A 23,645-nucleotide genomic window follows, 5' to 3' on the forward strand; every position below is an offset into this window, starting at 1 on the left:
TGATAAATCAAGAGGTGCACTGTAGAGGGAGTTTGAAACCAGGTCTAGCTAGACAGATGCAAAAACTAAATTTTTACCCATAGCAGAATTTGTTTGTAGTTGTCTGAGTTGTTTAGAAGCAAGAAATAGTATTGAAGTTGGGGTTCTATGTCCAACTTCAGGGTACCAGTTATAAATATTTCCCTTTGTAATGAATATTTAATTACCAAAACAAAAACAAAAACAAAAACAAAAACAAAAAATTATATTATGAAGAAAGGGCATTTATGGTAATCCAAGAAAAAGGACGCGGAAAAGAACTCCCACTAGCGTACTATTTCAACCCCCCCAATAGATCATCATCATTTTGCAGAATCACTTGTCATCTCACAAAACAAATCAGTGAAACTTTTCATCCAAAAATGCTAGCAGTTTTTGACAAATCAGTGGCTAAAAGCCCAGAAGGGCTTCAGAGTCCCAACAATGAGACAGCAGTTTCTGCTCTGAAAGATGGTTTCTTGGCACAGCGCTTTGCCTCCAACCATTCAGGCTCTGTCACCATCAACTTGGGCTCTTCTGGTTTCTTGGCTTACTCCTCTGATCGCCAAAACCCTCTTCTTCCCAGGTCCTATTTCTTATCCCATTTGTCTTTGATCTGATGTTTGTGTGAATTTGTTGTCATGTACCCCAAAAAGAAAAAGGAAAATAGAGATCTATCGACTGGTTTCTTGGCTACACATATAGTTGGTTTTTTTAATTGTGCTGCTCAACTATTCGACTCCGTCCCCCATTTTTCTTTTGTAGGAAAATGATGATCTGTTTACTTCATTTCTTTTTTTCTTTTTTTGGTCGACAGTTGAGTTTGTGATCTTGTGTACTCCGATCTATCATCTTTTCTGCAAGTTATTTATTTTTTTCGATTTTTTTTTTAATTTTTATTATAGTGTATCTTGGTGAATTTGAATGTGGAAGTCTGGTCAAATGTGTGCGGAATTTGTGATTTGTGATTTGTGTTTTTTGTCGGTTTTGGTTTGGATGTAATCATGGTCTTTCTGGGGTTTAGTTTTAGGAGATGCACTAGTGGCTTGTATGTGACAGATTTTCCTTTTTAATCCTTTTTCTTTTTCTTTTTTTATTTAATATTTAATAATCACCATTGTCATTCAGTTGCTGCTTTAGTATGATTACTTATTTGTGTAAATTCTGTTTCATGTTAGAGTAATTTAGATTTATTTATTTGAACCAAATCATGCTTTCTGAATACATCTTCAGCCATCAGAATAATGCAATTCTAGAAATTTTAGATTTATTTGTTTTTTTGCATTACCACATAGTATATGTAATGGTATGAACTTGTAGAACGAATAAAGATAATTAGATGATCTTATCACTGCACTGTTTCTTGTAGGTTGTTCGCTGTTGTGGATGACATATTCTGCTTGTTTCAAGGCCACATTGAGAATGTAGCTCATCTTAAGCAACAATATGGGTTAAACAAGACAGCAAACGAAGTGATCATTGTTATTGAGGCTTACAGGACTTTGAGGGATAGAGGTCCTTATCCTCCAGATCAAGTTGTGAGAGATATTCATGGAAAGTTTGCTTTCGTTCTTTACGATAGCTCTTCAAAGACTTCCTTCTTAGCTTCTGTGAGTAGTCCTTGTTGTCTTGAATCGTCTCGTCTCTTGTTGTGGACCTAGACTTTACATGTACCACTTTCATTGTTATAGGATGTTGATGGGAGTGTGCCCTTCTTCTGGGGTACTGATTCTGAAGGCCACCTAGTCCTCTCCGATGATGCTGACATTGTGAAGCAAGGCTGTGGAAAATCCTTTGCACCATTTCCCAAAGGTAATGCAGATGAACTTCTTGCATTGAAGGGAAAGGTCCTAGAAGCTACATACATAGTATTTCATTTTTGTTTTTGGATGAGTAATCAGTAAAAGAACTTCTATTGACATGGAAAACAAGGAGTTGCTGCTCAACCATAGGATGATTAAAATAGACAAATATGCTCTTTGCAAGCTAATTAATATGCGGTCTCTGATGACCAACATAACCAAATGATTTAATGTGTATCGGATCCATTGCGACCTCTTCTATTTGTGCAAATAATTCTTTTTGTATGACTTTTATCTCCTTTTGTCTGGGTGAAGAAGAGAGTAAATTGGGGAGAGGTAGGTAAGTTCATGTGGCAAGACCGCAAGATGCCTATACATAAATCAATCAAATGGGATGAGATTCATAATTCAGGTTGACACATGACATATACTATCTGTGGGTTTGGATATATGCTTCAAGTGCTTCTCGTACTCCACTTTTTTGGATTTGGGATTCATAATACAACCTCTCTATCCTCACAAGGTAGGGGTAAGGCATGCGTACACACTGCCCTCCCCAGACCCCACGGTGTAGGATAATACTGAGTATATTGTTGTTGTTGCTTTTCCCGTCCATCCTTATGTAGCATTTTCGGATTTAGTGCTATAACAATGTGTTTTGTGTTTGTTGTTTTGTTTCTTTTTTAAGATGCTCAATGTCAGATGGTTTACTTTTGAATCTTTCGCAGAATACTGATGTGTCTTCTTGTTTGTTTGCTTCTTCAGGATGCTTCTTCACATCTTCTGGTGGCTTGAGGAGTTATGAGCACCCGCGTAATGAGTTGAAACCAGTACCAAGGGTGGACAGCTCAGGCGAGGTGTGCGGTGCAAACTTTAAGGTGGATGCTGAGTCTAAGAAAGGGGGTACAGGCATGCCCAGAGTGGACAGTGCCGCTAACTGGTCCCAACACTACTGAGCTGACTGCAGTTTTCATCACCACGGAGGCTTCGTTATTATTTGGCCTTCTATCTTGTGCTTTCCCAACTCTTTCTATTATTCTCAACTTCAATTGCTATGAGCTTTATGGTTTGTAGAGAAATGTTAAAAAGGTGAGGAAAGATATTTCATATTGCTACCGAGGAACGTGATTTGCTATGTCGTATACTGGAATTAGGCCATGTTCTTGGCTGGAAGACGTCTACTTTAAATAACTTCTGTCTTGATACAGGGGCTTTGCTAATATCTTAGTATGTGTATTTGGTGCTTCTGTTTTCTTTTACCCTTGCTTTTTCCATTTACAAATGTTTTTAGCCAATATTGGTACGTTTCAGATCCATGCTGTCTGGCAAATGTTTCTTGCTAATAAGAAACATCAGCAGTCAGGTCTGTTCCTTTGTGCATTGAGATTGTTTGTAGTATACCCAAAAGTTGGTCTATCGTTGCTTAAAAGATGGTATGCGCTCTGCAGCATTTTCATCGGTGCAAAGCAAAACTAAAGCACATAAAACACTATATGCACAATATGCTTTGGCAGGAAAGTGGCTCTGGCTACATAACAACTTGCCTTGTCAAAAATGTAGGTTGTTAGATATCAGAGGACAGCCGAGGATTTGTGAAACATAGATGATCGGATGAAGTATTAGGACTAAAATTGCATGCTAACCGAAACTGCCAATATCATTGCTATTGCATTTTGTAAACCGTCTATGATAATACAAGATAACTAGGCTAAGAGCAAAAAACTAATCTATATTCGTGATAACACCACGTGCAACCACGATAAGTGTGACAAAACAGTGGTTTACAAACATCTTTTTTTGCTAAACTGATATGTTTATAGCTAACACTAAAAAGTAAGCATCAAAATACGAAAGCGGAATGTAAGCATAAGCAGATCTCTGCTGCAGCAGAGAGGAAGTCCCAGCTGATCTTCAGTCCTTAGCATCTGCAATTCCTCCTGGTGTTATCTGAAAAATGTGTTTTTGTTAAGAAAACTTAATAAGTGACCATGAAAAAAAAAACCTTAATTAGGTGAACTTTCTAGTTAACCCCTTGCTGCTAAACTTGACCCAGTGGAAAAGAATGATAAGAGAAGGAAAGCTAATTTAATAACAGTAGGATATTGCTTCGGCCTCTGGAAGATTTGGTGCATCAAACACCTTGCAGACACGCTGTTCTCCTTTGCCCTTCCTGAACATTAGTCTTATGGTTGCTGCGTGAGCAAGGACATGACCTCCTGCTGGCTTCTTTGGATCTGATATGAACACCCCTCCACCTGGATCAGCTATAACTGCATTCATCAATCCAACTACTTGTGTTAGCATGCTTGGAGTTTCAACGTAGATAAAAGGCAATCAATATACAGCACACAGAAAGCGAGTCAGTTTAGCTGTTTGTAAAATCCATTTACATCAACACTTGGGAAGTTTCATTGTGTTTATACTCCTATTCCTTCTGTTTTGATTCTAAACATATCAACAATTTGTAGAGCTGCGCAAAGTAGATTGCCTACCTTGATTAGTCATGTAAACAGCAACATTAAATTCCTCAGCTATCTTTATCAATCGGGACAGCATCTGAGCCAACTTTTGCTGGAAATGGCAAGAAGGTGCAGTCATTCAAATTAAAACATATTTAGAATAGGTGATTGCAGGCTCTTCTTAGAACAAAGATAAATATCAAGAGACAGGAACTTATAAATCAAATATCATATTTCTGTATTTTGTTATACCTGACGTTCTGCAAGTTCTCCTCTTCCAGTGAAATCCACTCGAAATAAAGCAATCACAGAGTCAACAATCTGCAAGTAATATTTCAGTATATGAGCCAACTTCAATTAGCAATGATTCTATTCAGGATAAACTGGAAGTTGTGGCTTTCACCAGAAGTCTGAAAGGCTCTTCAGCCATTTTTGCTGCCAGACCAAGAAGCAGGTTGTACTGATGTTCGTATGTGTATGCACGAGCATAAATGATCTGGTGAATTCACATCATAAGGGGAAAAAGGGAATGATCAGAAATCAGCTGAAAAATCAGTAAGCTAAACAAAGAGAGGAGAGATCATTAAATGAGGGTCAAAAGATGCTTTACATTGTCAAGAACAGCTCCTGCGTCCATTCCAAATCTTTCAGCAATGGGCACAAGACGATCTGGCCGACTAAAGCACACTTAGTTGAAGAAACAAGATAAAATGGAAGGAAGCATTCTCTTTTGTTTCTACAGCTGCTACTTCATGAAGAGACTTTGAAGTGCTAGTTTGATTGTTGATGCTACATGAGTAAGGAAATATCAGCAAGGATACAATGTTCCCTCAGTATCAATGTAAGCCACCTTTCCATTCCCTCCTTTCATGCTAGTAGGAAGCTGAAATAAATCAGACAAATGAATTGACACTCTTGTCAAGTTCTGGATGATACCATGATTAAGTCTAAAGCATATAAAGGATAAGGAGGGATCTAGAAGGTTAAAAACTTCATTGCTTCTGACTAAGATCAGAGGTGAACCTGAGTAGAGACACAGAGAGTATGAGCAAGTTGTGTCTTTCCAGATCTGAATAAATTGTTCATTCAGCAGAAAGTTAGATGAAATATTCAGATAATGCTTCTACAGCAAAGGTAAAACGATAATTAGTTGATTGTTACCTGAATTCACCAAAAGCTTCAGTGATTGCTGAAGTTTCGATCCCTCCTTCAGAAAGTTCACACAAGAAAAGAAACTATCAGAACCAAGAGCTATTTATGTGACAAGTAAAGAATTCAGGATAAAATTAAGAAGTAGTGGAACGTTTACCTCCCAAAAGTTCATCCAGTGCCTGGCTTCCAGTTGTGATACGAACTACCTGCTTCCTCTGTAGCAAACATGTTGTATTCAGATATCTTTTTATACAAGGCCCAAATAGGATTTTACACTTCCTTAAATATGTCACTCAAGCAGAAAGGATCAAGAGTGTATAGCAAAGAAAAGAAACACCGTGATTTTACTCAATAAGAGCTGTTAGCACTAAATTATAGAGTAGGTTTTGTGGGCTATTAACTTTTAACATAACCAGTCAAGCAAAATCTAAGTTAAGGCATAAAATGAAAAAAGAAACAAAAAACTCATACTTTGAGCAGAGCATCACTTCCAGTAATATAGCCAAAATTCTGCAAAGATTACAAAAATAGTGAAGTCAGTAGTAGCAGAAACATATGATGATATCATCACCTGGAATATGACAATCAGTCTATCAGAACATAAATCTCTTACCACTATCTTCTCAGCTGCTTCACAGATCTTGTCAACTTTTGCTTCGGATAGCCCTTTGATCCCAGTCAAGTTCTGGAAGCAAGACAAATTTGATACTTATTAGAAGAAAGATTGCAAAGCAGAAGTATATAATGCGCGCATCATGGATAATAAACAACAGAAGTGATTTTCCTTTTCACCTTCTTCGTGTGCATCATCAAGCCATTGCAGGTGTAGATCCCTGCATCTTGCAGCTTCTTCACGTCCCCAGCATTGATTCCATGAGAGATCACTGCATAAAATATTCAATAATTTTACAAAGTTAGCTGATTCATAACATTTAATTGTCAGGAAAAGCTTATCAGGATTTTACATGAATTTACATTTGATATCGAAAATTGAGACTATAGCTTCATCATTCCAGTTTAAGATCTGCTTTGAGTTTTACATTCAATTGTGTAAGTTCAAGGAGATTGGCCTTTATTAAAAGACTAGTCCATGACAATACCTTAAAAGGTAGATACCAGGAGGAACATAATAATACAAATTTGAGTTTGTACTCTTCTAAAATGCAGTCGATGAGATTACTAACACGTTCATAAAATCTCAAAAGGATCATGATATGAAAAACTCACAAACAGAGCAGAAAATCGAAACCGTAAATTATGCTACAACGATGAGATCAAAACACAGAGACACACTAGCACTGATGGAAAAATAAGACAACTGGATGAAGTAATGAGCATAAGACCAGTAAACTATATGGACATTGTGTGGCCAGCTGATTTGAAGCCAGAATTTTATGAGTTAACGAAGAAAAATACAGAGCGCAATGAATTTTTTGAATTAAAGAGAACTCCTTAGATTTGTTAAGAGATCAAGACAAATCATACTCCAAATTACCCCCAAATCCTTCTGATGCGCTTGAAAATCACATATCTCGGTTACAGAAGAAAAACTGAAAATCAACATCACACACACTAGCATTGATTGAACAATGAACTAGTAGCTTGAATCATGAGTAAACAGTAAGTACTAATTGTATCACAACGAACCGAATCATAAGCATAACACAATAATCATACTCCAGAGAACCTTTGATGAATAAAAAGATAAATCATAAACAGCAACGGGATTTTGCATTAAACGATGTTTATATAAGATATTTACAATAACCATACTTCAGGGGAAAAAAAGGTAATGTTGCGTGAAACAGAGGAACTTAGCAAGTACAAATTGTATCACAACGAACCAAATCAGATCCATAACTTTCATCAACTAAAAAAGAAAATTCATACAGCAAACTAACATGAATTTTAACGTTTAACCAAAATTCCTGTTGAGTTTTTTACGAGAAATGAGAAATATCGTAGTCCAAAACATTGTAAAATGTTGAGCCAAACCGAAAACAGAATACTAAGAACTAATCCAGATCCATAATTTTCATCAACTAAGAATGAAAATCACACAGTTAACGAGTGTCAAGGTTACTTCAAAGCAGTAGTATAATGTGCGCGAAACTGAAAAACAGTACTACGACTATCGCAACCACTATTTCAGAGCCATAACTTTCATCAACTAAGAAAAGCAAAATCACACAGCAAAGGATAACAAAATTTTGAAGTTAAATAAAATTGCTGTTGAATTTTGAAGGAAAATGTGAATACGGTATTTTGCTGAGCGAAGCTGAAAACGGAGAATCACAAGAATTTCGCAACCGAAAAAAAGAAGAGAAATTACGTTTATCAATAGCCTCGAATAAGTCATCTTCATCTTCGATCTCTTCACGTTCAACGAGCTGTAACTGCTCTTCAGGTCTGAAAAATCATTCAACACATCAGAATACATAACAAAATCGTAAACAGAGAGAGAGAGAGAGAGAGAGGAAATTACTTGAATGCAAGCATTTTCAAAAGCTTCGAGAGAGAGATTTGAAATTTTGCTGAGAGGAAAGGAGAGTGTTTGTGTTGTTTGCGTGAGGAGAATTTGAATTGTGAAATCTCAGAGAGGAGACTTTTCACGTTTATATATATATAGGGAGAGAGCGGAGCCCGGGAGTTTATTTTTGTGTTTGGGTTCCGATTGCATTTTTGTTTACTCAGCTAAATCACACATGTTAAGAGTTAGTCCATCAAACTTGGTAAATTTGAACTTTGGAACATTGATATTCAAAGCTTGCAATAAAATTTTACGTGTTAGTATTACTTTTTGCTAACTTATTACCTGCTTCCAATTTATTGAACCTTTTCAGATTTCCAAAAGTACTCCACGAAATTCTGCTGAAATGGAGGTTGAGAGAGAGAAGAGAGGAGGAGTAACGAGATGAATGCAACAGTAAAAGAAAGAATGCTCTGCCTTTGCATAACCTGAGCAACATGTACTCCCCCTCAAGTTAGGTGGTAGGAAGACATCAAGTACACCTAACTTGGACAGCAAATGCTCGTGTTGTGCTCGTGATAGACCTTTGGTTAGAATGTTTGCTAACTGCTCCTTTGTAGCTACATATTCTGTTCGTACCAGACCATTCTGTATCTTCTCCCTTATAAAGTGAAGGTCTATTTCAATGTGTTTGATTCGTTCGTGAAATACTGGATTAGCAGCTATTTGAATTGCTGATTTACTGTCATTGTAGATGTTCACAGGGAGGCCAACTTCTATACTAATGTCTTTGAACAGACCAAGTATCCACACCAATTCAGCTACAGTTGATGCAATACTTCTGTTCTCAGATTCTGCAGAACTCCTAGAAATGGTCCTTTGTTTCTTTAACTTCCGGGATATCAGGGAATCACCATATCTGATGAAGAATCTTGTTACTGACTTCCTAGTGATAGGGCAGGCTACCCAGTCTGCATCACAATATGCAGTGATAGTATTTCTCTGTTTGCTAGATAATAGTATGCCTTGACCTGGTTGATTCTTCACATATCTAACCACCATTTGAGCAGCTTCCAAATGAGATCTTTTTGGTTTCTGCATAAACTGGCTTAATGTCTTAATATCTATATGCTATGTCTGGCCTTGTGACAGTCAGGTAGAGTAGTTTTCCTAGTAATCTTTGATATTGGCTGATGTCTGTTAACACTTCATCAGTTGCACTAGAGCTGCTAGTATGTTCATCATATTCCTTAGTGGTCAATTTGATGTTGGCTTCAATAGGTGTTGGTGCAGGTTTTGCAGCTCCTAGTCCAAGCTCAGAAATCAGCTCTAGAGTGTACTTCTTTTGGTGCATCAGGATGCCTCTCTGTGACCTGGCAAACTCAATGCCAAGAAAGTATTTAAGCTCCTCTAGATCTTTCATTTTGAATTTCAGCTGCAGCTTGGTCTTCATCTCAACTATTAGTGTCAGATTAGGCCCAGTGATTAGCATATCGTCAACATACACTAAGATGAATATGATATGTTCCCCTAATCCTTCGATGAACAATGAGTGATCATGTTGGCTTTGCATGAAGCCAAATCCTAGAAGTCCTCAGACAGCTTAGCATTTCACTGCATGGGTGCTTGTTTGAGCCCATACAGGCAAGAGTCTACATGATGGTCTTGTCTCCCCTGGCTCTGAAAGCCTTGAGGTAAGATCATATATATCTCATCATAGAGATCTCCTTGAAGAAAATCATTGTACACATCCATTTGATGAATGTGTCATTGCTCAGAGACAGCCACGGCTAGAATGGTTCTAACAGTAACCATCTTAACAACTGGGCTAAATGTTTCTTGGTAGTCAATACCCTCCTATTGACTGTACCCTTTAGCCACAAGCCTGGCTTTGAAGCTCTCCACCTCTCCTGTACCTTTATACTTCACCTTATAGATCCACTTACAACCAATAGGCACCTTGCCTTCAGGTAAGGACACCACATCCCAGGTGTGATTGGATTCTAGTGCAGCAATTTCAGCTTGCATAGCTTCGATCCACCTAGGACCTTGAGCAGCTTGCTCAAAAGAAGTAGGTTCTTGTATTGCAGAGAATGTAGTCAAATATACCTGATATTTGGGAGAAATTCTATCATAGGACACATAGTTAGCAATGGAATAGGGAACAGATTTGTGTCTAGGTTGTGACACAAAGTCCTTCATCCAAATAGGAGCCTGCCTTGTCCTCAAAGATCTCCTCAGACCAGTGGAGAGTTGAGAGGGCATAGAAGGAGGAATAGAAGGCATCACATCTGCTACAGATTGGTGTAAAGAAGAAGAGCCAGTAGACTCATGCCTAGCAGGAACAAGAGGAAATGAAGGTTGTTCTTCACTAGAACTGGCAATTCATGAGGCAAGAAAATAAGTGGTGATGTATCTGTGATATCTTTGAAGGGAAATATATCATCCCTAAAGGATACATCTCTGTTGATAAAAAAAAATGAGAAGTAAGATCCAGTAGAATGTAGGCCTTCTGAGTGTCAGAGAAGCTCATGAGAACACCTGGCTTAGCTCTGGGCAGGAGTTTGTCTGTTTCATGAACTTGCTTGGCATAGAACAGACATCCAAGAATTCTTAAGTGACCCAGATTAGGTGCTCTACCATACAATAGTTCAAAGGGAGAAAGGCCATGAAGAACAGAAGATGGCATTCAATTTATGAGGTACACTGTTGCAAGCACACAATGCCCTCAATACTTGATAGGAATGATACTATGGGCTTGATATGATTCAAAAGGAGCAAGGCCATGAAGAACAGAAGATGGCATCCAATTTATGAGGTACACTACTGCAAGCACACAATGCCCTCAATACTTGATAGGAATGATACTTGATATGGGCTTGAAACCTTAAAGTTCGTGTGACTTCTAGGATGTGCCTGTGCTTTCTCTCAGCAACTCCATTTTGCTGAGGAGTATAGTCACGGGTTCTTTGATAAATGATACTATGCTTCTAAAACAATGTGGTACAGGTAGAGTTGACAAACTCATAGCCATTGTCTGACCTGACTGCCTTTACAACTTTGTTAAACTGAGTTTGAATGAGCACAATAAGCTGAGTAAGTACCACACATACATCAGATTTGAGTTTCAGTAAAAAAAAAAAAAACAAGTCATCCTGGTAAAGTCATCAATAACAGTCAGAAAATATCTATTGCCATCAAAAGTTGCACAATTATATGGACCCCAAACATCAAGATATATTATATCAAATGCAGCAACAGTCTTAATACAGCTAGAAGAAAATGACAGCATGGTTTGCCTAGCACAAGGAGATACACTGCACGTATTGATAGTGTCATTGATACTAGCTAGTTTGGCAGCAAACAAGGATAATACTAGATACATGCCCTAGTCTTTTATGCCACAAGGCAACATCAATTGTAGTGTCACCCTGCCTTAACTTTATTCCAGCAGCAGCTAATGATACTGCAGTGAGCATTTTTCCACCATATTTTTGCAGAAAGTATAGACCATCTCTTTCTCTACTAATCTCCCTCACCCTGCCACTGAAAAGATCTTGAAAGACACAGAAATCAGAATAAAAGGAAGCAAAGCATTTAAGGTCTCTTGTCACTTTGGAGACTGATAATAAGTTGAACTTGAACTGAGGTACATAGAATACATCTTTAAGCGTGCTTCTGTCTAAAATATTATTGTCACCAGTGTGAGTCACTGGAGTGACATCTCCATTAGGTAACAAGACTGTCCTAGGATTAGAAGGAGTAACTATAGAGTGCTTAGTAAGCAAGTTAGAATCTGACACCATATGATTAGTTTCTCCAGTATCAATAATCCATTCTTGTGGACTAGTTGATGCTAAGAGAGCAGTGCTAGTACCTGCCACATTTGCTTGAGCAGAGGAAGTTGAAGTTGAGTTATTCAGAATGTACATTATCTGATCATACTGGTCTTTAGTGAAAGGGAACACACTTCCTTGAGTCTGTGGAGAGGAATCTGTGTAAGGTCTCTGTGCCCGTGTAGAGGAGGATCCTGCTAGAGCTTGAGTGCCAAAATGACCCTGTGCCTGATTCACAACTTGAGAAAATTCAACTCTTTGATTCATGATCTGTTGAGGCTTTTGATATGCAGGCAAATGAGGCATTGAAGTTTGCTGAGAAGCCTGGTGTGAGACATGATTGGAGTACATAGGCATAGTGTATCCAGGTTCGACCATTGCATTATAAGCACCAGCTCCCCCTTTCTTTTTGAATTTATGATCTGATGGATAACCTATTATTTTGTAGCAGTTTTCTTTACTGTGCCCTTTCATTTTGCAAAACTCACACCGAATATTGTAATTCTTCCTAAATTTTGGATTGAAACTAGGTTTAGCACTATATAGTGCAGTTCAATCATAAGAATGTGTCGCATTTACACTAGGTGAGGAAAAAAATTCTTCTAATACCATTAATCTGGATAGTTTTTTAAGGAAAAAAATCCTACAAAATGAAGATTATGCAAACAGTCTTGTTAAACATTGTGTGGAAAAGTTTAAAATTAATGTACAGTATGTGATTCTTTTTATGTGAGTGGTACCAAAATTTTCCATTTTATCTTGTGTTAGTAATCAAGCTCCTCCTCAAACTTTGCATTATTTCTCAAGATTCGTCTTTGACCGGTGATCGAAAAGATGCGAAGTAGACGAAAAAAAAAATAGACATAACTAGTCAATGGCCAGATTTTGAAATATGAGTTGAGAATATATTTAGATAGGAATTTTTATACTTTTTTTTTTGGTATTCCACTTTTAAACATCGATGCTATATACGTATTTTGCTCTAATAATTTTCATTTGCTGGAGTTTTGTTTCAGTTTTCCTACCATACCAATACATACTTTGTGTCAAGTTCAATAGTCTATTATCCATATGCTTTCTTAAGAAGTCTCAATCATGAGTACATTATCGATGTATGAGGTAATGATATTAATCGCTATTCATAAGAGGCGGTTTGTTTTTTCACACTTCATAAAATATTTGTTAAAAACAAATATGTTTTAGTATATAATTAGTCACTCATATCTATTGGTAAAACTCAATTGTTAGAATTTTATTAATACCAAAATATATTAGACATGAAAATCTCAATATTATGTATAAAAAGTTAATCAATTTTATTTTGGCGATTTATAAGCCTGTTCTGATTGGCCAAAAAATAAAAAATCAAAAGTAAAAATATTTTCTTTAGTAATTTGTAAGTTGAAGATTTTATTTCAACATTTGCATTTACTTTTTCACCTTTTATTTTTTAATTTTATTTACCAGGAAATAAAGAATAGCAATTAGGAAACCCATTCTACAAACACAAAATAAGAAAACAGTAAACTAGACACCTATCAATTAGGAACTCGTTCTACAAAAACGAAATAAGACACCCTAAACAAACTGGACACCCTCTCCCTAAATATGCTAACAAAATAAGAGAAATATCAAACTAGACAAGCTATATCTCAGTATCAGCTTAACCATGAAGCACCTAAAATTGTTGCTTTAGCCCCCAAATTTGGGGGGGCCATTTTCTAGAAATAATAGGCTTATATTTTCTTAATTGTTTTTTGAAAAATACTGAGTACTATTGAGAAGAAGACTAGATTTTTCATATATACAAAGAAAGCCAACTGCTCAGTGAATAAGTGACTTTTTGACTTAAAAATAGGAAAATATGAATAACTCTATAAATCACTACATACTAATGAGGAATAAATTTAATAAGGAAATTATACTCCACTTTACTTTTTTAGTAGGAAACATGTTAAAACTTTATACTCTCTTTCTTATGCAAGAGCCATAATATATTTCATCAATTTACATATTTGTCTTATATTCTTTCTTACTTTCTCTAAGATTTCAATTGTTCGTTGTTCAAAATTTTCGATAATTCTATTGCTTCTTTAACAACATAGTTAAAATCTACTTTCGATACAATATATTGTATCTCATTTTCTGTTCGTTCTCACATTTAAAACTTATGGGAAGTATTTGAAGCAACAATATAAAATTTGGAATTAAGTCTTCAAACTTCTTGAATCGGGTTCTTATATTATAACATTCTAGTATCTTTTTATATTTGTTATTTTATTTCATGGTTATTTAAAGAGAGGAGTTTAAAATTTAATACAACCCCAAAAAGGAGCTCTTGATAAAATTTTAGCAAACAATAGAAAAACTAAATTAGAAAATATAGGGGAGTATTTTTCAAGATGAACAAGTCACTAACCTAGTAGAGCTAGATGATATTAAAATCTAAGAAGAAGAAGATTATATATATATATATATATATCAACTGAAAAAGATTATTAGAAGAAATCGATTATAGAAAATAATTAATAATTTTGCTTCTCAAAAAGTTAAAAAATAAATTCTAAATAAAATATCTATTAAAAATTATTATTTAAGGGCCTCCAAATACTTTGGCTTTACGCCCCGTGTATTTTGGAGCCGCCGCTACATATTTTCTCAAAAAGAACCTAAAGTAAAATTAAAGATGAGGTAACATTAGTTGTCCTTCACTTCTTTGAAATATCTATATTACATAATGCTATTAATTGTACTTGAGTAACATTGATTCCAAAGGTTCAGAACCCATCCAAAATGAAGCAATTTAGGTATATCTTGTTGTACAATACTTTATAAAATTATGTCTGAAGTGTTAACTAGAAGGCTAATGATAATAGATATGTTGGTGGATAACTATACCAATCTGTGTTTGTCCCTGATAGGATTATCACGGATAATATAATTGTAATTCATGAACTAGTTAAATGATATAATAGAAAAAGTATTTCTCGTAGGTGTGTCATAAAATGGACATGCAAAGGGCATATATTCCCTTGAATGACCTTTCTTGGAACATGTCCTAATTCGTTGAGTTCTTCTGCTACCTTTGTAAATTGGATAATAACTTGTGTTCGTAGTGTGTCATATTTTATTATTATTAACGATCATCTAGTGTATTATTCCAAGCCAAAAATGGGATGAGACTAGGAGACTCAATGTCTCCTTTTTATTTGCACACCATATTTATTAAGGAGGAATTCAGATTTCAATTCATCCAGGTGTGACAAGCTTCAGATTATTCAGCTTGGGTTTGTTGATGACATGTTCATGTTCTGCAGAGAAGATACAATTTTAACACAACTTCTTTTTTATTGATTTACATGCTTTTTTGTGGTTTCAGGATATAGAGAAAATCTTGAGAAAAACTCAGTGTACTTTGGAGGGGTCAATAGAGATACACAAGAGGAAATACAACAGGTCTTAGATTTTACAAAAGGTGTTTTGCCTATTAGATATTTTGGTGTGCCTATGAGCACCAAGAGATTATTGGTTTATACAGTTGTGGACAATATGTTGGGGAGAGTAATATCTTTCTTTTTTGGGTCGAAATAAAAATATTTATTCAACCAAGTAAGCATATATATATGTATGTATATATATATATATATATATATATATATATATATAGCTAGCTAGCTCAAATGGACTATAGAGCTAGTTCTTACTAAAATAACCAAATCAAGACCTATATAGCTAGATCAAATTGGAAACCTATCAAGTTGGATCAAACTATTTTTTCATTTACAAATGCTCTGCCCAACTAAATGTAATTGTAATACTATTTCTTTAACTTTGTCAGAATATACCATGTTTCCATTTGAAATCTCCTGGAGTTCCTTTCAGCCCAAATGTGATAGATGGTAGCAGCAAAGAAGAATCCCAGAATGAAAGTCTTAACATCTTTTTGACTAGTTTGTGTGGATAACTGTTTAACTTCATTATCCCAGGTAGAAACTCTTCTATTTATTCCTATCCACCTTAACAAAGTCTGCCACATTTGCTTGCTAAATGAGAACTCAAAGAACAGGTGGGAATGAGTTTCCTCATTATCTATCGAACATAGAACACACTCCATTGGCACCTGAACCCCACTTCCTTGATCTATGGTAGACAACCTATTTTGCATAGGATGAAATGATGCTTTGGAATAAGACCTTACACCATGATAAGTGTCTTCCATTTTACCTTCTGATATTTGGGCATATTTTATCCCAGACTACTAGAGATTTTCTTGAATACTCGTTTGAGCATGTCCAAAGAAAGTTCATGCACACATTTGTCACCATAGACATAATCTTTTTTGGAAGAAAAAAGACTTGAGCCCAATATATTTGGATCTCAAATAAAGCACTTTTAATAAGCTGTAATCTGTCTCCATAGGAAAGAAATCTGGATGTACAACACCTGATTCTTGTAATATTTTTGTCCACCGAAGATAAATATTGACTGATTGTGAGTTTTCTGGATGAGACGGGGACCCCTAAGTATTTGAATGGCATCAATCCCACAGATAAGTTTATTTTTTATGCTAGTTGATTCTTGAATTTATCGAGCATACCAATAATGTACAGAGAGCTCTGTCTAGGTTAGCTTTCAGACCTGATACAACAGAGAAATGATCAAATCACTTCAACATTGCATGCATGGATATTTTATCAGCCTTGCAATACATAAGCATATCATCAGAAAAGCAAATATGAACCAGGTTCATTTTTGCACACTTGGAGTGATAGTTGAAGTATGGGTTAAGACTTAACTACTTCAAAGATTGATTGAGATACTCCATTACTAAATCAAAGAGATAAGGGGACATAGTCTCAGTCCTCTCTTAGCTTTAAATTTCGTAGTCAAACACCCATTAACCAGTAATGAATAGCCTACTATGGTCACACTGGTGATGATGAGCTTAACAAATCTAGTATGGAACCATACTCCAATAGAACAATTTTCTGGAAAGGCCATTCAACAGTATCATAAGCTTTTCTTATATCCACCTTGAGCATATATCTGGGAGATACATTCTTTTGAGTATAACCTTTGACCAGCCCATGAGCTATGATAACATTGTCTAGTATATTTTTACCCTCAATCAGTTTATCCAACACAGTTTTAATTCTCACGGTCAATAATTTGGTTATCAACTTATATAATATTGTGCAACAGGCAATAGGTCTATAGTCCTTTATATAAGTAAGATTAAGTACCTTTGGCACTAGGGTGACTGCTGTGGAATTAATAGCCTTAAGTAGTTTACCATTCTGAAAGAATTAGAGTATAGATGTGATAATTTCCTCTCCAATTAATGGTCAGAATTCTCTGAAGAATTCAATTGGAACCCATCTATTCCTGGTGCTTTGTCAGCTGGCATGTCCCTTAAAGCCTAGATGATTCATCCATGCTAATAGGTTTTAGCAATTGTTGTTGAATCAAGGTAAAGCAAGGTCCATATCTGACTATATTCATATCAATACAAGGGAGTTCTTGTGCAGCTTCCCCCTGTAAGGTCTAAAAGAATTGAATGAATTCCTTCTGTATCTACTCAGGGTCTGTAATTTTTAGATTTTTCTTATTAAAGATGTTAGACACTCTATTTTTGGCTTGTCTGGCCTTCAAGTGGGCATGGAAGAATTTAGAGTTTTCATCCCCACAGGCAATCCGAGTAGCTCTAGATTTTTGTCTAAGTACCTTCTCTTGTATTGCTTTCCATTTCTGTAGTTCTATAATAGTTTCCCTTTCTTTATTTATTAGCTGGGGAGTGAACAGTTTAGCATTAAGACTATCTTGCATATCCTTCAGTTTCACCTGTAGATTACTCAACCTGTTCTTCAGAGAGGCAAATTCTTTGGTCATGCCTCTGATTTGCATCTCAATCTCTTTATGTTTTCTCCATATTACAAACATAGTATGTTCTTCCTTGAAGCCCCCTATTGTGTGTACCTTTTGTTTGAAATTATCTTGTTTCAAAAGAACATGTAACAATCTAAAAGGTTTCTTAGTTATTTTGGTTGTCACTGTAGTATTAAGTACAATGGGAGAATGGTCTTAGCATTCAGGGTTCATATATATAGCTTCAATACTACCAAACTTGTGGAACCATTCTACATTTCGAAAGACCCAATCAATATGGCTGTATATTCTTTCAGCAACATCTCTTCTGTTGCACCAAGAGTAACTGCAACTTCTTATAGTAATTTGGCTTAAACCCAAATCATCGACACAATTCTGAAAGTCTGTAATTTCATTGATATGGACAGAATCCCATTAATTCTATCTTCCATACTTAGCAGAGTGTTGAAATCACCAAGTATAAGCCAAGCACTACTCAGGCTATGTATAGCTCTCAGTTGGGTTCACATTCCCTTCCTATCTGCTATCGTATGTTGTCCATAGATGAATGAAAGATTGCAGGCAAATGATGAGTTTTTATCTGAGACCCAACTTCATATCATCTGGGAAGATGCCATTTCCACTACTACATCATCCTCTTGTACTCTCCACCCAATCCACATTCGACCAATAGGAGCATGTTCGTAATTAGAGCATAATTCCAAGTCAACACCACAACTCTTTTGCATCTTGTTAGCATTGTTATCCTTTACTCTAGTCTCAAGAATATTTATAATATCAACTTTATTCTTAAGCAAAAAATTCTTGAGTTCTTTTTGCTTAAAGGGCCTATTGAGCCCTCTAATATCCGAGGAGCAGATGATCATGGGATGTAACCTTTGACTAACCTTAGCTCTTCTGGCTTCTCCCTAAATAGCTACAGTACCAGCTTTTTCCTTATTTGGCATATGTGTAGGCTTGCTCTCTTGTGTCCTCAATGGTTCAAATTGATTCATAGCTTTCAGCACATCATAGTTAACTTGAAAGCTTGGTTCAGTGTCATCCTTGTGGTGATCATCACCTTGATAGATAACAACCTGCTTCCCACCTGCTGCAACCTGAGTTTGGCTTAGAGGTTCATGCATATTCTTCACCTCATCCAAATTATAGTTCCTAGAGTACTGCTGCTTAGTATCTACTACTTCTGTCTGTTTAGTGATCCATTCAGTTCTAGTCTGCTTCTTCATTTTGTTTCTCTTATTTGCAGGAGGTATCTTTTCAGCTTGATCGTCCTATCTTTTGCATTGCTCTGAGAAGTGATCAAACTTTTAACGATCCAACCGGTCATTTCGAGCATTTGCACTTTGCTCGGTAGTTTGAGGGTATGAGTAGCTACGTATGATATATTATGACTTGTGTGAATCGTCGGTATTGGTTTTCGGGTTAATCGGAATCGATTTGGAAGAATGAATTTCATGATTTAAGCTTTAAGTTAGAAGAGTTAACCGAGTTTGATTTTGGTGAATTTGACAGCGGAACGAAGTTTTGAAGGTTCCGTTAGGTCCAGATGGTTATTTTGAACTCGGGCGTATGCCCGAATTTTATTTGGATATTTTTAGAAGGATTCGACACTAATTGGCAAAAAATTAAAAATTTAAAGGATTGAAAAGTTCATAAGTTTGACTGGGAGTTGACTTTGAGGATATCGGATTCGGATTATTTTTTCGGGAATTGGAATAGCTTCGTTATGTCATTTGGGACTTGTGTGCAAAATTTGAGTTCATTCCGAGTTGATTTGATATGTTTTGGCGCGAGTTTTGGAAGTTAAAATTCATTTAAGTTTGATTTGAGGTTTGATTCATCGTTTCTATGTTGTTATGCGTGATTTGAGATCTCGAGTAGGTCCGTGTTATGTTTCGAAACTTGTTGGTATATTCGGACAGGGTCTCAAGTGGCTCAGAGGAATTTCGGACGAGGTTTAGTTCGTTTGGATCATTTTTGGCTAGGCTGGTGTGGTTGGGCTTCTGGTGTGACCGCACCTGCGTAGATGTGGGCGCAGGTGCAGAGTCGTAAAAGCAGCAGTGGAATCGTAGAGGCAAAAGTGCTGCTGGGAGAAGGAATCTGCAGAAGCGGAGGTTTCTACACATCTGCAAAGGCGTAGATGCGGTTAGTTTGGGCGCAGAAGCGGGGTCTTGCGCAGGAGCGAAGAGGAGCTCGCATCTGCGATGTTGCAGAAGCGGATATTGTTCCACAGGTGCAAGGGGTCAAATGGTTAGTTGTGATCGCAGAAGCGTGATGTTGTCACAGAAGCGACGCTGCAAAAGCGGTTATTTTCTTCGCATATGCGAACAGTGCTCGGCAGAAGCTATATTTTCGAGGGTTGGTCGTTTTATTCTCATTTTTGAGACTTGGAGCTCGGTAATGGAAGACTTTGAAGAGGAATTTCACCACACTAATTGGGGTAAGCATCCTTAACTCGATTTTGTCTATATTTCATGAATCTATCTTCATTTTTGGCAATTGGTTGATGAATTTTAAAGAGGAAATTGGAGGTTTTGTCTAAAGTTTCATAGAATGAATTTTCGAGTTTTGAACATCAATTCGGAGTCGAATTTGAGTGAAACTAGTATGGTTGGACTCGTAATTGAATGGGTTGTCAGATTTTATTAGTTTTGTTGGGTTTCGAGGTGCGGGTCGGGGTTTGGCTTTTTGGCTCATTTCGGGCTTTTGATTAAAGATTCGACCTTTATTGACCAGGTTTGTTTCCTTTGGCATTGTTTGATGTATTTGAGTTTCTTTTGGCTAGTTTCGAGCCGTTTGGAGGCCAGTACGCGTGGGATGGCATTGTTGGAGCATCGTTTGGCTTGCTCGGTATTGGATTTAGCTTGTTCGAGGTAAGTAACACTTCAAAACTTGGAGCTAAGGGTATGAACCCTGATTATACGTGTTATGTGATTTGTTTGGAGGTGACGCACATGCTAGGTGACGGGTGTGTGGGCGTGTACCGTAGAAATTGAGACTCAGTCGATTCCGTACAGCTGTATAGTCAATTAACTTGTATTTTTCCATATAATTTTATGTGTTAGAGGAACTGAGCTGTGACTCATGTTAGAAATCATGCTTAGGTAAGTGTTGGTATTATTGGGACCCACTGAGGTCATTTCTGTTGTCGAATTATATATTTAAATTATAATTTCGTACTCATTTATATACATCCATTGCATATCATATCCCAGACTTTGTTGTTAATTATTGATACATCATATCATCATTTTGGGCTAGTTTTGTGACATTGTGAGCCCGAGAGACTGGAGAGATTGATGATTGAGTGAGGCCGAGGGCCTGATTGTGAGGTTATTGATACTATGGCACGTGAGTTGTCTGTGCAGATCCAGATATTGATACTATGGCACATGAGTTGTCTGTGCAGCACGTGAGTTGTCCGTGCGAATTCGGATATTGATACTATGGCACGTGAGTTGTCCGTGAAACATGTGAGTTGTCCGTGCGGATTCATGCCATGATTGGCTCATTATAGCGCTTAGGCTGAAGGAGCCCCTCCGGAGTCTGCACACCCACAGTGAGTGCATGTACCTATTGAATGTGAGTGCGAGTGCCGAGTGATTGGGAGGACTGAGTGACTGGGAGGACTGAGTGGATTGATACTCTCAGAGTATGCATATGTTTATTCACTATGTTGTACTGCATTCGACATGCACACTTGACATACATGCATAAATATGCATTTTTCCTCATGTTGTACGGTTTCACGTCATTTATGACTTCTCATACACATTGACATGTAGGCATAGATATGTACGTTTCCTCATGCCATCTGATAATGAAACAGTTACCTGTTGAAAAGATTTGGAAAGAAGAACACGATTTTACAAACTTACTCATATTTTGGCACTTTCGGTAAAAGATTTGGGTTTTCACTGTTATACTTGAAAAGCATGCCTATTTTCCGAAACTATGAACGAGTTGAATATTACATCTCTGAGTTATTTCCTGTACCACTTTTATTATATTGTTATGAGTTGTTGTTGGCTATTGGTGTTGGGCTCTGACCCTTGTTCCAGCTCGTCACTACTTTCAACCTAAGGTTAGGTTTGTTACTTATTGAGTACATGGGGTTGGTTGTACTCATACTGCACTTCTGCACCTTGCGTGCAGATGTTGGATGCTGATGTAGCTGCGTACGGTGGGAGCTGGATCTGAAGATGTACCTGCGTTCCAGTCATAGCTGCCTCTTGATCTTGGTAGCTTTAGTATTTCAGATCTGTACATGTATATTTCAGACAGATGGTGTATTTTTTAAATCAGCTTTATAAACTCTATATCTTAGAAGCTCATGATTTGTACTATCAATCCTTGGAAAATTATTGTATAAAAGCGGTGTATTATCATTTCTTTTCTTAATAAATCTCATTAAATTGGATAGTTGTTAATTGGCTTACCTGACGGGTTTTGGGTTAGGTGCCATCAAGACGGCTTGGATTTTGGGTCGTGATAAGTTGGTATCAGAGCTCTAGGTTCATAGGTTCTACAAGTCATGAGCAGGTGTCTAGTAGAGTCTTGCGGATCGGTATGATGACATCCATACCTATCTTTGAGCGGTTACAGGGCATTTAGGATAATTTCCCATCTTTCTTTCCTTATCGTGCGGAATTGATTCAGGTTGAGACATAACTCTTTGAATTCCCTCCACGCATTCGTATGGGCATGTGAGGGCTCAATATCAGCTATGCATCAACGCTTGTGATTCCATGGATGATGTGCGAGATGTGATTTATGTGTGCTGATGATGGGCCAGTCTGGAGGACTCGAGGCCGGGTTTTGACCGTAGCTTGATCACGGGGATTTCAGCTGTATGAACAAGTGATTTTGGGACTTATATGTATGGTAGCGTCCCTATGAGTGAAATTTGGGACTCGATGAGTGGTTGGATGACTATATGATGAATATGATGCGACTGCAGGATGTGTTCAGATAGATTGAATGTAACAAGAAGAGTTTGCTTGAGATTTAAAAAGGACTATCGGATGCTTGATTTCTGTCTTGAAGTGATGTATAGTCTCGAGTTATGAGTGTATTGAATGATCTTTCATGTTGCTTAATTGTGGAACGAATTCGATTCTCATATCTTATTGATGAGTTCCGGCTCAGGAAGGTTGAGTGATTGCATAGTAGTTGTGGCTGTGAAAGGGTATAAAGAGATGTTAGTTTGAGGCTAAGCGGGTGGGTTATAACCTGCGAGGTAATATACGGATGTGTGATTTTATGATGTTGTGTGGATGCTTTCTTTTCCACCAGAGGGTTATATTTGTGCGATTTGAGTTTGGATCGGTTGTAATAGTTGACCTGGCCGTCATGAGGATGAGCGTGAGATTTGCAGATGATTTGAAGTATTAGATGGTTTGTGTTACATGAGCTTATGAAGGATTTAGTTGAATCTCCCTACGGTATTATGGCAGTAATAAAATATTATTGTGAGTTATCAAGTGTTTTGATCTATGGCTTTGAGCCAAGTGGGGGAGTCTGCTATCGACGATTTGATTGCGTGGTTATGTGTGGTATAAGTTTTGGTTTGAGGCATACTTGTGAATCAGATATGACTTGCAAAGGTTGGTTTTGAGGATGACTTTAGCAAAGAAATTTCGGGATACGGGTTATATTACATTTTATGGGTATATGGAAATCATGGAATGATTTGAGTTGTTATTCGTGACGGATGTATTGCGTGTAGAAATTTGCTCGGTTGTGCTAAGGCGGGGCCACTTCTTTGGGTGTTGTTATACTAATGGGGCAGAGGTCGTTCGTCCCGTTTGGTCGGTGCAGTTGGGATTTAAGCAGGGTGAATGACTCTCGAGAAAGTTCTAATGGATTCAAGATTTCCATGTAGCAATTGAGAATTTTTCGGATTTGCATATGGCTAAAATATGATATTTGCATTGGATGGTGTCGAGATCGCAGTATTTCTATATCATTATGGATTTTACATTTCGGTATCAGAAAGGTGGAGAAAATGGCTTCAGATTCA

The 23,645-nt window shown here is 37.0% G+C and overlaps 2 protein-coding genes across 3 annotated transcripts; one reads left to right on the forward strand and one right to left on the reverse strand.

The window, feature by feature from the left end:
* Positions 1 to 284: 284 nt before the first annotated feature.
* Positions 285 to 3,065, forward strand: LOC104112855 (stem-specific protein TSJT1-like). Its single transcript, XM_009622894.4, has 4 exons — positions 285 to 604; positions 1,388 to 1,628; positions 1,710 to 1,830; positions 2,586 to 3,065. The coding sequence occupies exons 1-4, from the start codon at positions 402 to 404 to the stop codon at positions 2,774 to 2,776; spliced, it is 756 nt and encodes a 251-aa protein (XP_009621189.1). The 5' UTR covers positions 285 to 401; the 3' UTR covers positions 2,777 to 3,065.
* A 394-nt stretch (positions 3,066 to 3,459) lies between these two features.
* On the reverse strand, positions 3,460 to 8,356 carry LOC104112854 (meiotic recombination protein DMC1 homolog). 2 transcript variants are annotated; one of them, XM_070186264.1, is made up of 14 exons: positions 8,247 to 8,356; positions 7,764 to 7,840; positions 6,224 to 6,315; positions 6,045 to 6,116; positions 5,903 to 5,941; positions 5,589 to 5,646; positions 5,441 to 5,486; positions 5,303 to 5,348; positions 5,101 to 5,162; positions 4,890 to 4,956; positions 4,683 to 4,775; positions 4,532 to 4,600; positions 4,313 to 4,391; positions 3,460 to 4,090 (listed from the first exon to the last, which is right to left on the reverse strand). In XM_070186264.1, exons 3-14 carry the CDS (start codon positions 6,239 to 6,241, stop codon positions 3,906 to 3,908), a joined length of 834 nt encoding a protein of 277 aa, XP_070042365.1. In that variant the 5' UTR covers positions 6,242 to 6,315; positions 7,764 to 7,840; positions 8,247 to 8,356; the 3' UTR covers positions 3,460 to 3,905. The 2 variants fall into 2 exon arrangements, with proteins under 2 accessions (XP_070042365.1, XP_070042364.1); XM_070186263.1 differs by lacking the exon at positions 8,247 to 8,356 and adding an exon at positions 7,917 to 8,083.
* Between the last annotated feature and the right edge of the window lie 15,289 nt (positions 8,357 to 23,645).

Source organism: Nicotiana tomentosiformis, chromosome 9 (genome assembly GCF_000390325.3).
Source record: "Nicotiana tomentosiformis chromosome 9, ASM39032v3, whole genome shotgun sequence".
Taxonomy (NCBI): Eukaryota; Viridiplantae; Streptophyta; class Magnoliopsida; order Solanales; family Solanaceae; genus Nicotiana; species Nicotiana tomentosiformis.